Source organism: Tenrec ecaudatus, chromosome X, assembly GCF_050624435.1.
Source record: "Tenrec ecaudatus isolate mTenEca1 chromosome X, mTenEca1.hap1, whole genome shotgun sequence".
Classification (NCBI taxonomy): Eukaryota; Metazoa; Chordata; class Mammalia; order Afrosoricida; family Tenrecidae; genus Tenrec; species Tenrec ecaudatus.
Genome location: NC_134548.1, coordinates 52989802 through 53003256, shown reverse-complemented (window position 1 = coordinate 53003256; position 13455 = coordinate 52989802). Strand labels below are relative to the sequence as shown.

The 13455-nt window shown below is 49.9% G+C and overlaps 1 protein-coding gene across 1 annotated transcript in view; it reads right to left on the bottom strand.

The window, feature by feature from the left end:
* The window catches only part of CHST7 (carbohydrate sulfotransferase 7), a 38356-nt gene extending 25648 nt beyond the window's left edge, over positions 1 to 12708 (bottom strand). The window contains exon 1 of the mRNA XM_075539069.1: positions 11068 to 12708. Coding sequence (XP_075395184.1) covers positions 11099 to 12559 — 1461 coding nt within the window. The 5' untranslated portion in view covers positions 12560 to 12708 and the 3' untranslated portion in view covers positions 11068 to 11098. The remainder of the gene's footprint in view (positions 1 to 11067) is intronic.
* Between the last annotated feature and the right edge of the window lie 747 nt (positions 12709 to 13455).

The window sequence follows — 13455 nt, the reverse complement described above, 5'->3', positions numbered from 1 at the left end:
CCAGAACACGTAACCTTGGCCTTCTGGGGCTCCTTTGACCAGCCTGAGAAGAATCTGCCCTTACGGAACACGCACCTTAAAGGCTTGCCACACTCATTGCCTCGGAGTCTCTTCTGACTCATCATGATCCTATATGGGGTTTCAGAGGCTGGGAATCTTTACTGGAGCATAAAGTTTCATCTTTCTCTCTTACTCGGGTGGATTTGAACCACCAATCTGGTGGTTCACGGCCCAAAGCTTACCTGACAGCTCCGCCAAGGCCCCTTAAAAGCTTAGAGATTCCATAAATAATAACGCTTTCTACCTCAGAGACTATTTTCGGAATGTGATTCCACAGCAAAGTTCCGTGCTGGCCATGTCCATTTCAGGGGAGGGTAATCTGCTGAGTTGGAACATGTTCAAAATTGGTGGTCCTTTTCACAGTCTATTAACTGCCTACTTTAAAAGATCCATTATCAGCCAACACAATAATTTATTTTGAGCATCCGGCATGATGGCCTTTAATATGAACAAGACCAACTGCCGAAAATGTCAGATCTGGCTGCTGGCCTAGAGCCTGTTGGCTGAGAGAGGAGGAGGGGTGTCGAGGTGGGGTGGGGAGGGAGCTTAAGAATTCCAATTCTCATGAAGGCATCACAGAGCGCTCAACTTTTATCCAACTGAAACAGCTTCCTGTTCAGCTCCCAAATGGTGTTCCACTTCCCTGTGTTCTTGAACTTGGGCCAGTCTCTTATTAGTGCCTACTGTTCTTACACGAGACCCCCCAGAAAGAGAGGTTCCTTTATTAGTCGCCTTGTTCGACTGCAGTATCAGATACAAAACAGCCTGGTTAGTTTAGCTTTGAATGTCTCAGTCTCCACCCTCTCATTCTCCATCCTAGTTCGTGCTGCTCAGACGAAGGACGGGCTGAGAAGGGGCATACTGAAGGCTTTTTTCTCAGTTGTTTATACATGTATTTTCAAAGCATCACTCTCAAGTACTTCTCTTACATTTGTATTCATGGGAAGAAATTCTTTAGCCGCACTAAAAAAAAAAAACACCTCTTTGAAAACCCTTTGAAATCTTGCCTCCCAAAGTGCGAATGGGGCCTAGTAGGCACTTGTGCCTTGGCTCCCCTCAGCCTACAAAGAGGGCTCTGTGGACCCAAGTGAAAATGGATGCACGTCTTTTCTCTCTTGGAGCTGCTAGAAGGTTGGGGTGGGGGGCTCCAACCTGTCCACCTTAGCAGCCGGGGGAGTAACCACTGCACCCCAGAGTTCCTCCCATGAAGATCAGTCAAGAAAATCCTGGGGCAGTCCTACTCTGCCACCGGGGGTCAGTCACTCGGAGCCAAAATTGGCTTTGACGGCCTCTAACAACAAATGTACATGCGCGCAGAACACCAGGTCTTTCCCCCTGGGAGGCTCTGGGTGCATTGGAACTGCTAGCCTTTCAGTTAGTAACCAAACACTCAGCTGTTGGCACGAAGGCTCCTTATATGCTGGATTAACCCTTATTACAAAGCAGCCTAATTTCCCCAGTGAGAATCCCCTTGAAACAGCTGGTGTTCAAGTAGATACCACAAGGAACTCTCCAAACCTGATAGAGTATGTTTGGTTTTCTAAGGGGATGGAACACTTTATGTCTAAATGTGTATTTCCTCATGGGAATCATAGAAATGATATTTTCCCAAATAGAAGGGTCCGTCAGAACCCACAGCCACCAGAGCTCTGCTTCGCACATACATGCATCAGCATGTCTTTGGACGGCTGCAGCCCCATTCGCTCCGTTCTGCTTCAATGGACAGTCTCCCACACCCTGTGACGGTTTCCGACACCCTGCTGGGAGTCGGTATGGGTTGGAATGGATTCGGCAGCAATGGGTGGGTTGGGTTTGCTTTATGCTGTTCGACATTTCCCTACGATGTGCCCCTATGACTTTTGCATATTTGAAAACCACTAGCTTAAAAATAGAGAAGGCAATGGTGGAGGAGCGGGGGGGGGGGAAGGAAAACAAAAGGATGAATATAAGGAAGAAAAGGGGAGTGGGGGCATGGGGCACTAATCCACCCAAGGGGAGGGTATTGTTTATATCTCCACAGGGAAAGTGGGACCAGACTTCAACCCAGTGTCGCAAGGTGTGAATGCAATATCCTGGCGTGGAGTAGGGAACCAGTGGAGAGGTCTGGGAGGCTGGCCCCAGCACCATAAATTAAGTGGATACCTGCCCCTCCCCCGAAAATAATTTGTTCCAAAGGACCACATTGACTCTGCAGCTCCGGGAGATGGACATATCTGATCAGAGCACACGGGAGCAGATGAAGGGGCAGGAGGAGAGAGTGGAGCACAGCCTGGCCCACCAGGCCGTGATGATGATGTTCCTGAGTAGAGCAGCCAGTCCACAGAAAGAACAACATGGCTGGCCCTACTATGAGAAATGATGCCAATCAGTGACTAAGGGCGATACAGGGGACAGCACCGGAGACACAGCGTGGGAATTGCACCTGACCTGATCCCACCACATAGAGGCAAAGCTCTTGGGGAGTGCAGGGGAACAGCAAGGGAATGGAGCGGCAAGGTCCCCAGGGAATGCTGAAAGTGGACTTTGGGGCCAGGGCGTGGTGCCCCAACAGACTGGACTGGAAAACACTCCTAAGGGCCAGCAAATGATCCCTGAACTAACTACAAGCTTTTCTTTTGTGAAGTGTTTTGTTCTGATCTTTGTCAGTGGTTTGTTTTTGTTGTTTTGTTGCCTGGTTGTATATTGTTGCTTTGTTTTCCTCTGTCTTGTTTTCGTGCATGTTAGTGTCTCCACAGGTCTGTCTGAATAGGACAGGTTGGATGAACTATCTGGAGGAAAAACAACGGGACCAACAGTTCCGGGGGGACTTGGGGTGGGGGATTAGGGGGGGTAAGGAAGTGGTGTTAACAAACACAGGGACAAGGGAACAACATGGGACCCAAAATGGCAGAGAGGGGGGAGTGGCAGGCCTGGTGGGGAATGATCAAGGGTAAGGTGGCGTAGAAAAGAGGTATAGCTAAAAACAAAAAAAAAAAAAAAAAGAAAAGAAAAGAGGTATAGCTGTAGCCCAGGTGGTCACGGAGCACGGTAATAGGGCAGGAGGAAAGTCAAGGAAGATGGAGGAAAGAGCTAGGAGTCAAAGAGCATTTCTGGAGGTCTAGACAAAGACATGTACATGCAAATATATATATGAGGATGGGGAAATAGATCTATGTGTCTATATTTATAGATAAAGTATTAAGGTGGCGGAAGGACCTTGGGCCTCTACTCAAACACTCCCTCAATGCATGAATACTTTCTTTTATTAAATTGGAACTCTGTGATGCTCACTCTCCCGACACAACTGCTGAAGCCAAAGTGGGTGAACAAGTAAATGTGGTGAAGAAAGCTGATGGTTCCCGGCTAGCAAAAGAGATAGTGACTGGGGTCTTAAAGGCTTGAAGATAACAAGCGGCCATCTAGCTCAGAAGCAACAAAGCCCACATGGAAGAACACACCAGCCTGTGTGATCGAGTGGTCCCAAAGGGATCAGTTATCAGGCATCAAAGAACAAAAAATCATATCATTGGCTGCACACCTCCATGATAGGATCGCTGAAGACAAATGGGTGCATAAGCAAATGTGGTGAAGAAAGCTGATGGTGCCCGGCTATCAAAAGAGATAGTGTCTGGGGTCTTAAAGACTTGAAGGCGAACAAGTGGCCATCTAGCTCAGAAGCAAAGAAGCCCACATGGAAGAAGCACACCAGCCAGTGCGATCACGAGGTGCCAAAGGGACCAGGTATAAGGCATCATGCAAAAAAAAGATATATATATATATGTGTGTGTGTGTATATATATATATATATATATATCGAATGAAGGGGGAAGTGCAGAGTGGAGACCCAGGGCCCAAGTGTCGGCCAATGGAGATCCCTTCATAGAGGGGTTTAGGAGAGGAGATGGGTCAGTCAGGGTGCGAGGTAGTACTGATGAAGAACACAGCTTTCCCCCAGATCCTGGATGCTTCCTCCCCACAAGTACCATGATCTGAATTCTACCTGGCAGGGCTGGATAGGGCAGAGGTTGTACTCTGGTACATATGGGGGCTGGAGGCATATGGAATCCAGGGTAGATGATACCTTCAGGACCAAGGGTGTGAGGGTAGATGCTGGGAGAATGGAGGGTGAGTGGTTTGGAAAGGGGGAACTGATTACAAGGATGCACATGTGACCTCCTCCCTGGGAGATGGACGGCAGAGAAGGGGGGGAAGGGAGACTCCAGGTAGGGCAAGATATGACAAAATAACAGTGTATAAATTACCAAGGGCACATGAGGGAGGGGGGAGCGGGGAGGGAGGGGAAAAAAAAGAGGACCTGATGCAAAGGGCTTAAATGGAGAGCAAATGCTTTGAGAATGATTGGGGCAGGGAATGTGCAGATGTGCTTTATACAATTGATGTATGTATGTGTATGGATTGTGATAAGAGTTGTATGAGCCCCTAATAAAATGTAAAAAAAATTAAAATAAAAACCCACCGGAAATAAAATATAGAGAAGACCCGAGGTTTCCTCATCTAGCCGTGTTAGCCACGACAATGACCTTACCTCTCTGAACTTGTTTTATCTTCCAGAAAGTGGAGATCCTACCTACCACCTAGAGCTAAAATGAGGGCTAAATGAAATGGCATGTATCACCCATGGAGCAAACACAGTGGACAAAATAGGCAGTCAATAAAATTCACCTCCTGTTAGTTCCCAAAACCTTGACATTCCATAATCCAACCTACTTTTGTTATTGGTAAGAACACTAAAGAAGATTTAGGACATTGCCAAGGTCAATCAAGTACTCAGCAGGAGAGCTAGGTCTTTGATTGATCCTGGGTTCCTGAACTCTAAACTGACTTCAAGTGGGCAAAAGAATGTTACTTTGTCATGATCGCAGGTCCCTTTGTAGGACCAGCCTCCTCCCTTGCCTCACTCACTAGCGTTGAGTCTTGATTTTTGCCTAAAAACAAATTCACCGTTCATGAAAGGGGTCAGATGACTGCACTAGGAAGCCAGGCCCAGATAGAAGTTCCAACACACACACACACACACACACACACACACACACACACACACACACTTCCAGCTCCATGGCTCAAACCCAGTATCCAGGTTGATTTGCTATGGGGAGTTTAAACACATTGTGTGGAATGATGAATCCTATGTAGGGGTAATGTTGAACAAATACCGGTTCTTTAGCAGCCTGTGCTTAATTAAGAGGTTCTCCTTTCAGTGATATTTATACTCAAGCCTGTATTTGGAACTCAATGTCCTGATTAAAATGTAATAGCTATCAAAATGCTTTGTTAGGAATTTGATGAGTGAGTGGTTATTTCTTTTTCAGTTTAGACAATTCATTTAGAGAAAAAAAGTTTTCTAATAATTGGGGCTGAGGGTACACTTATTTTGTCAAGAACGGAGATCATGGTGCCTACAATGCTTACAGGAATAAAAGCTTGGGACCTACCAAAGGCAGAAGTCAAAGGGAGACACGTTAAAAGAAGTAAGACATCATATCAATCTGATCAACACAGTAGTGGGTGGAGGATAATGATGTTCATTAAATCAGGAGCTACAGATAACAAAGCATTTGAAGGAATATGAGATGGTGATGACTGGGACCACATATAATTTACATGAAACATTTCCCTTTCCATCATAACACACCACATCTTTATGGCACTTCATAGCCATCACTACAGATCAGTAAGTAAGCACAAGTAAGTCCATGCTTACTATGCCTACTGGGTACTCTGTCCCTGTCCAAAACCAAAACAAACTCACTGCCACTGAGTTGATTCTAACTCATAGCAAGCTTACAGGACATGGTAGAAATGCCCTTGTGGGTTTCTGAGACTGTAACTCTTAATAAGACTAGAAAGCTTCATGTATCTCCCATTGAGCCTCTGGTGGTTTCGAACTGTTGACCTTACGATTAGCAACCCAACATATAACCTACTATGCCAATGGCCTTCCCTTGTCCCTGTCAGGGACTATAAATCTGAACAGAGGCTTTGATTGTGAAGGAAGATGCTGTGGCATTGGAGGAGAGGCAGTTGTCAACCACATCTTAAATCAGAATCTTTGATGTGCTGAAAGAAAATGTGAAAATTTCATTCACTCACTCACTGCCATGGAATTTAATGCTGACTCATAGTGACCTCCTCACAGTGGGTTTCTGAGACTGCAACTATTTACTGGAGTAGAAAGTCCAGTCTTTCTCCCACAGAGCTGCTGGTGGTTTCGAAATGCTGACCATGCACATCGCAGGCCAGTGCATAATCAGCAGTAAGCCTGTGCTTATCTTGCTTACTGAGTAATTCAGCATTCTTCATAGCTCCTAGTTCTTTCACACACAAATAAATTACAGTGGCAGACAGTGTCAATTGTTCACCAATAGTTATCCATTTTGTTTAAGTGGTAACGGGGTCAATTGGTCAAGTTCTCAATACTGCTGTAGAGTGGAATAACCCAGGGGAGCTTTTAAATCATTCTAAAACCCGGACCCTACCCTAGACCAATTAAATCAGATCCTCTTGGTCTTATAAACCAAAAGACCAACAAGTGAAGAAGTCTAACCCCAGTCTAGTTTTACCGTCTCTTTTGCCAACAATTGTGCTAGGGCAGAGCATGTGACCCAGTTCTAGTCAATAAGACATACAATTCGAAGGGGTAGGGAGTTTCGGGAAATGATTTATAAGCAGATGAAAGGAAACGGCTCCCTGCCCCATCTGGTACTAATTAATCAGCTTCTTTCCTTTCTGTGTTTTAATAACCCGGCGCAATTGTGTGAGGGTGTGATGCTTGCAGCTGGGGCTACCATCTTCAAAGTGAGAAGATGAGATTATTGACCGTGAACCGCCCCCCACCCCCAAGAAAAAAAAAGAAATAGAAAGGGTCTGGGTCTTGGTTCATTCATTTGAAAGTAGTGCACTGACTTCCCCCTTGCCGAATCGCAGTTATCAGGTATAAGTCATATAGATCTTACTCAGGTAACTTCACATAGAACCTTCTCTTGGATGCTGAGCTGACACACACAGATGCCGGAGGGTGAGGACTCCATGGTTTTCTGTGTCGGTGCGATCAGCAGCTCAGGAATACATAATTGATTAGTTCACTGGTTGAAATATATTAATAATAGAGATAGTGTTGTTTTGTTTTGTTTTTTTTTTGCCCCAGATTTGCCTCTAAGTCTGGCCTGGGTACCATGGATGCTGCCAGGATACATCAAAGTTTGCCAGGTCAAGGAGAAAGGTAAGAGAGATTATGAACTGTGGTGTCTTAACACCAAACGCTCCTCACCCCAGGTGTGACTTTGGGCAAGTTACCTCCCTGTGTCTTGGATACCTAACTCGACGCATGGTACATCAAAACAAAACAACTCAAAAAACATAAACTCACCACCGTCACTTATCGCATGCCTACTGAACAGAACAGAACAGCCCCAGTGGGTTCTCAAGGCTGTAAATCTTCACGGGAGAAGCCAGCTTCATTCATCTCTCTCTGGTAGAGCAGCTGGTGGGTTTGAATTGTGGAACTTTCAGTTCACAGCTCAACACATTATCCACTATGGCACAGAGGTTCCTGGCATGGCACAGAGTCCGCCAACACTGAGCCATCTCCTTCCCTTCTCCCTTAGCTGGCATGAAGTGTAACAGACTTTTGGAAAGTCCGTCAATAACGTTGTCTTTCTAGGAACCAGGCACACATAGCAAGCCTTCTCCAATTGGTAATGTACACAGCGAAACAAACAACTCCATGGTCTCCATTTACACAGTTACAGACATTGAATACATTCTTCGAGTTGTACATATCTACCCTCCCTTTCTGAGTTGCTCCTCCCTCATGTAAATTCATGACTCCCTAAGCTGACAGCAGTCGATTTGATTCCATAGATATCTTAAAAAAGCACGATGTTCAAGGCAGGCAGGCTTTACTAGTTTAGCTAAACTATCGTTAGATTTTAGGGAAAATTCAGGGGTATTTTTTTAGTTTATGGTTTAAAGGTTATCTCAGGGGGTTATCCAACCTTGATGACTTCAGAAAGTCTGGATTCCAGGAGAATTTGATATTATGTTCTGCATTTTATGCGCCCTCGTGGCATAGTGGATTACATATTGGGCTGTTAGCCAGAAGGTCAGCAGTTCAAAATCACCAGCCACTATGAGGGAAAGATTTTCTACTCCCATAGGCAGTTCTAGCCTTAGAAAAATCCACAGGGACAATCCTGCCCTGTCCTACAGAGTCATTATGAGTCAGAATCAACTCAGTGGCAGTGAGTTTCTGTTTGGTTCTATAGTTTGTTTCTCTTTTTTGATCAGGATCATCCTATGGACTCTTTGATCCAAATAATCACTGATGCTAACTGGGCACCATCCACTTCTTCTGGTCTTATAGCAGGCGAGGCTGGCGTTCAGGGAGGCTGCTAGCTACACAGTCCCTACCTTCCTCTTATTCCTGACTATCCTTCCTCCGTTGTCCCAGGTGAATGGAGACCAACTAAGACGCCAGGCCGTACGCAACAAACTAGGTGGTGGAATAGAAACCGTCATCATATTAGGAGGCCAATTAGCTGGGATGTCCCATGAAACCAAGGCCTTAAACCTCCAAACCAAGGAAGGAACTCTCACAGGGGTTTGGTTGTATGTAAATTGCCTCATCAGTGACTTGTTTTAATTTGATCAATTTTATCATTATTGTAAATATATCAATCACACAACTTTTACCAATTCAACTTTGTACAGGTGAACAACTTACTGATAGCAATTGCAATAATCAATTGTGCAATGTGATTTTTCCATCACTGTAAACAGAAATTTAGCATGATGTAAGCAATAACACCTCTCCCTTTCCTCCCCTGGTAACCACTAATACACTTGGTCTCTACACATCTGCCTGTTCTTATCTTTTTATATAAGTAAAGGCATCAGAGGCGGTGGTTAGGAAAAGATAGTGGAATTTTCCCAGGAACTTTTGTAGTCCACCGCTTACAATATTTGCCCTTGTGTGGTCCCAGCTGAATCTCCTAAATCTACTGACTGGTGGAGGCATGATTTGCATCCAATAACTTTGAAGGAAATGTGGGAAGTAGGGCTCAGTCCACAAAGGATGGAAGAACTTAAAAGTTTGCCCTTAGATGTCCCTGCAACCCCCAAAGGAGGCCCAATGGCCACCAAACAGCAGCAGCATCTTCCTACACAGTCAATGTCATCCACAGACAAACTTCCTAGAGGACAAAGAGTCTTCTGACTCTCCTCTTTATTCTCATGACCTCATTCTCAGCCAGTATCTCACAGATGGCAGACACTCAATAAACATTAGCTAAACTATTTTTTTAATTAAAGGAATTGGGGAGATTGTTAATCCTTTGAACCAAAAACCGCTGCAGCAGTTGCCCCGTGGCAGAGCTCCCTCGGGGCCTGTGGATGTGGCCTATGGACCATTATGTTACATCTGGGAATAAATACTGGTACAGGACTAGCCGATAAAAAGGATGTTTTTCTTAAGATGTGACGAGTCATGCTGTGGCTGCCTCACCATCATCCATGCCAGAAATCAGGAAAGAACACAGAGTTCCTAGCAATTACCGAAACTCAGTCCATCACTTGATTACTAGGAGGAAAAGTGAGTGTTAGCCAGCTTCCGAAACCACTCTGCAACTGACTGTACTGACAACCACAAAATTCCTCTTCATTAACATCTTCCACCTTTGCCCTCAAAGCTTCATCTCAGGGGAATGCTGAATTATACTATAAAATAATGAATGGAAATTGAAGTCACTTCCCTCCCCATCCCCCCCAGTCCTGCTTTCTTCCTCTGGATTGCAAAGTGCAGACAAAGGCACTCTTTCAATTTACACCAAGTTTGGGGAAACGCATTCCCATGCCACTATCTGGCCTCCTAACATCAGCAGCGTGCAGAGCAAACTCTGCCCTTAGTCCAGTGTTCAGTTCCTGCAGTGGCCCAGACACTGCACACCTTTGTGAGATCATTTTTTGAGCTCCACTGCTGAGATAACGGGCTCTCCATTTTCCCTTCTTTAGATGGAAGCTTTACAGTGAACGGAAAAACAACCACCACCAAGGGAGAGGGTGGCTCCTTTCACCCTCTGCAGTTACAGGCAGAGCGGCTACTGCCAATCTAAGGTTCTGTCTCTCAAAGTGATGGGGGCGGAGTGGGGGAAATCCAGGCCTGCGATCTTGTCACTAGTAGAGGAAGCTGGCCAGGCAGCTTTTGTGACCTGAATGGGGACAGGGTCAAATATCCTGCAAAGACGCTGACCACAAGAAGCGGAGGAAGACAGAAGTGGGTGGAAGGACGAAAGAAGGGGGAGGGAAAGAGAGGGAGAGAGAGAGGTCACATGAGCAAAGTTTATTGGACTCCATTCTACCAGTGCATGAGACATGGAAATCTGCAAACAGAATAGCCTGGCTGTCTCCATGCTTGCTAATCAGGAGGGACATGAGAGAGGCAGATGAGAGAGAAGGCACATGAAACCCTGCTTTGGGTTTTCTCTGTGCCTTCAAGCACAACTGCAAACATTTTTCCCCAGCCCAGAGGACAGGTTGACACCAAGATAAACTCATAGTCATTGACCTCCAATGGTCCCTGAAATCCTTGTACTTTACTTACTTATCATTTTTAATCCTTGTACTTTTCATGTTCATTCCTAGTTTCAAATTCTATAATGCCTGTCTTAATTCTTCCCGACTCTCCACAAACTTCGGACACTTCTCTTTCGTCCTCTGCCCTTGCTAACAGATAGCCTTCAGGCACTGGACTGGGGCTGTGGAGACTGGGATTTCGCCTCCGTCACACTTAAGACAGCCTTTCTCTTTGTAAGGGTCTCCTCTGAGGGGCTGGAGGCTAAGCTGGAGATCTCTTTGATTCCCCATCCGCTGTGACGGGTGGAGATCTGGTACATCCATCCCTCCCCTCCCCCAACCCGCTATTTCCCATGCAGGCTGTTTTTAACCTCCCCCCGCCCCCACCCCACGCCAGCCGTTCTCCACTCCGCCCCCCACTGCACAGGGCCACCTTACCCGGATTCTCCCCCGGGGTTAAGGTTAGGGACTACGTGTCACCCTCAGCCTCCATCTCCAGCGATATCTCCAGGTCCTTGAGTGAATCCTCATCTCCCTCTTCTCCAGTGCGAGGGTAGGCCAGCAGACGCATGGCTGGGGCACAGGCGGCCTCCACCTGGCGCACCTGCTCTCGGCTCAGGCGCTCCCTCCAGGCGTGCACTGCCTCTCGGGCGTCCCGTGCCGACAGGTGAAAGGGCCGGTCGGCGCCGTAGGCCGCGCCGCGTGTCATGTTGAGCGCGAAGGAGTCCAGCGCGGGGAGCGCGCGCAGCCCGGCGAAGCGCAGCAGGCGGCGCAGCTGGGCGCGCGGCTGCCGCACTAGGTCCTCGTAGCGCAGTCGCAGGTAGCGGCGCCGCAGCCAGGAGGGCGCCCCGCGCGCAAAAAGCAGGTCGCGCAGCCAGGCTTCACAGATCACCTCGAGCGCGCCCGTCAGGAAGAAGTCGGCGCGGGGCGCTGGGGGCTGCGCCCGGGACGCAGCCCCAGGGCGGGCGCCCACCCCGTGCGCCAGGAGCATGCGGTGGAAGCGGTCGCCCCGCTGGCGGGTGCGCAGCACCTGGATGCTCTCGCGCAGTAGCCCCTGCCTCGATTTCAGGCGCGAGTTGTGCACCGCCCGCGGGTCGCGGAAAAGCTGCACCACCTTGAGGTTGAGCCCCGGGTCCCGCAGCAGGGGCACCAGCACACCCAGATCCAGCAGGCGCACGTCCTTGATGACCACCACCGGATACTTGCGGCACTCGGCCTCCAAGGCGCGCAGCGCCACGGGCGGGCAGCTGCGCTCGCAGGCCGTGTCCTCGACGAGGCCCACGTCGGCGCGCGCCCGGGGGGCGCCGGGGCACAGCGGGGGCGAACAGATGACCTTGTTGGTCCGCCAGCGAAAGAGGGCGGCGGTGGTGAGGTTGGCGGCGCCCGGGGCGCGCGCCGCGGGGTCCCCTGGGGGGGCGTACAGCCGCAGGACGGAGAAGTCGCAGCGGAAGAGCGAGCGCAACATGTCGCGCAGCGCGCCCTGCAGACTCTCCGCGTCGCCCGGATACAGCGCCTGCCAGACGTGCCACATGGGTTCGTACAAGTAGAAGACGTCCGGGTGCTGGTTAAAGAGTTCGCCCAGGAACGACGAGCCGGTGCGCCAGGTGGCATGCACGTAGATGTGCTGCTTCGCGCCGGCGACCGCTTCCCTGGCGGCGCCGCTGAGGTTGCCCGGCGAGAGGAGGTGCTCGCCGGCGCCTCGGTCCGCTGGGGGCCGCGCCTCCGTGTCCCGCTCGCGTTCGCCAGCGGCTGCAGCCTCTAGGCTCCACACGCCCAGGCTGCCCTGGAGGCCCAGGCAGTGCCCAGGGCCTGGGTCGCCGTCGCGGCCGCCGTCCAGCACGGAGGGGACGAGCAGTAGCATCACGGTGTAGAGCACCAGCAGCAGCGCAAACTTGCAGTACTCCCGGCGCCGCCGCCGCCGGCCCTTCATCGTTCCCTGCGCCCCGCGGCGGACCGGGCGCCCGTGCCCTGCCCGGGCTCCGAAGCCTCGTCCCCGGGCAGCGCCACGGGGCTCTTCGGGCCGCTCTCCGTAGCCAGAGGAGAGGGACGGCTGGGGCTGTGCCTCCACCGGGGACACTAGGGAGGCAGGCAAGGGACCAGTGTCGGCGACCCTGCCCTCTGGGCTCCGCCAGCCGGGAGAGCTACCGATTGGCCGACTCGGCAGCCGCCCCGCCCTCCGCCGGGCAACTTCTCCCCGCCTCTATCCGCCCGAGTTCGCCGCCCTGCCCCGCCTGATCCGGACGGGGCCGCGGCGGGGTAGGGACCCCGCGGGGGCTCACCCAGCCAGACCTGGGCCCAGCCCCTCGGTAATCCAGTCTTCCAGGGTGGACGAGAGACGAGGGACAGGTTCGCCTGGACCGAATGCCCCTAGTGACGGGACGCAGACCCCACCACACGTCACCCCTTCCTGTGATCTCTGTCTTAGTTAACAACTAACTTCGCACTCTCCTTGGGGCGGGTCCCCTGGTCCAGCTCCATCCATGGGCCCTTGCAGCCCTAGACTGGGCATGGCAGTTCTGCACGGAACACCTATGGACCATGACAAAGACAAAGGACCACACTTCGTACAGTGGTCCGCAGAGGTAAAAGTACTACTGCACCCACACAATACATCTAATTGCTAAGGAGCCCTGGTGGCATAGTGCCTCTGCCTGGGGCTGCTATCCAGAAGGTGAGCAGTTCAAAACCACCAGTCGCTCCACGGGAGACAGCGGAGTCTTTCTAAACAGGTAAAGAATTCCAGACTCGGAAAGCCTGCAGGGGCGGTTCTATCTGTGAAATTGTGTATGTTGGGGTTTGGCCTGCTGAGGGCCCTTTCCGCTTTAC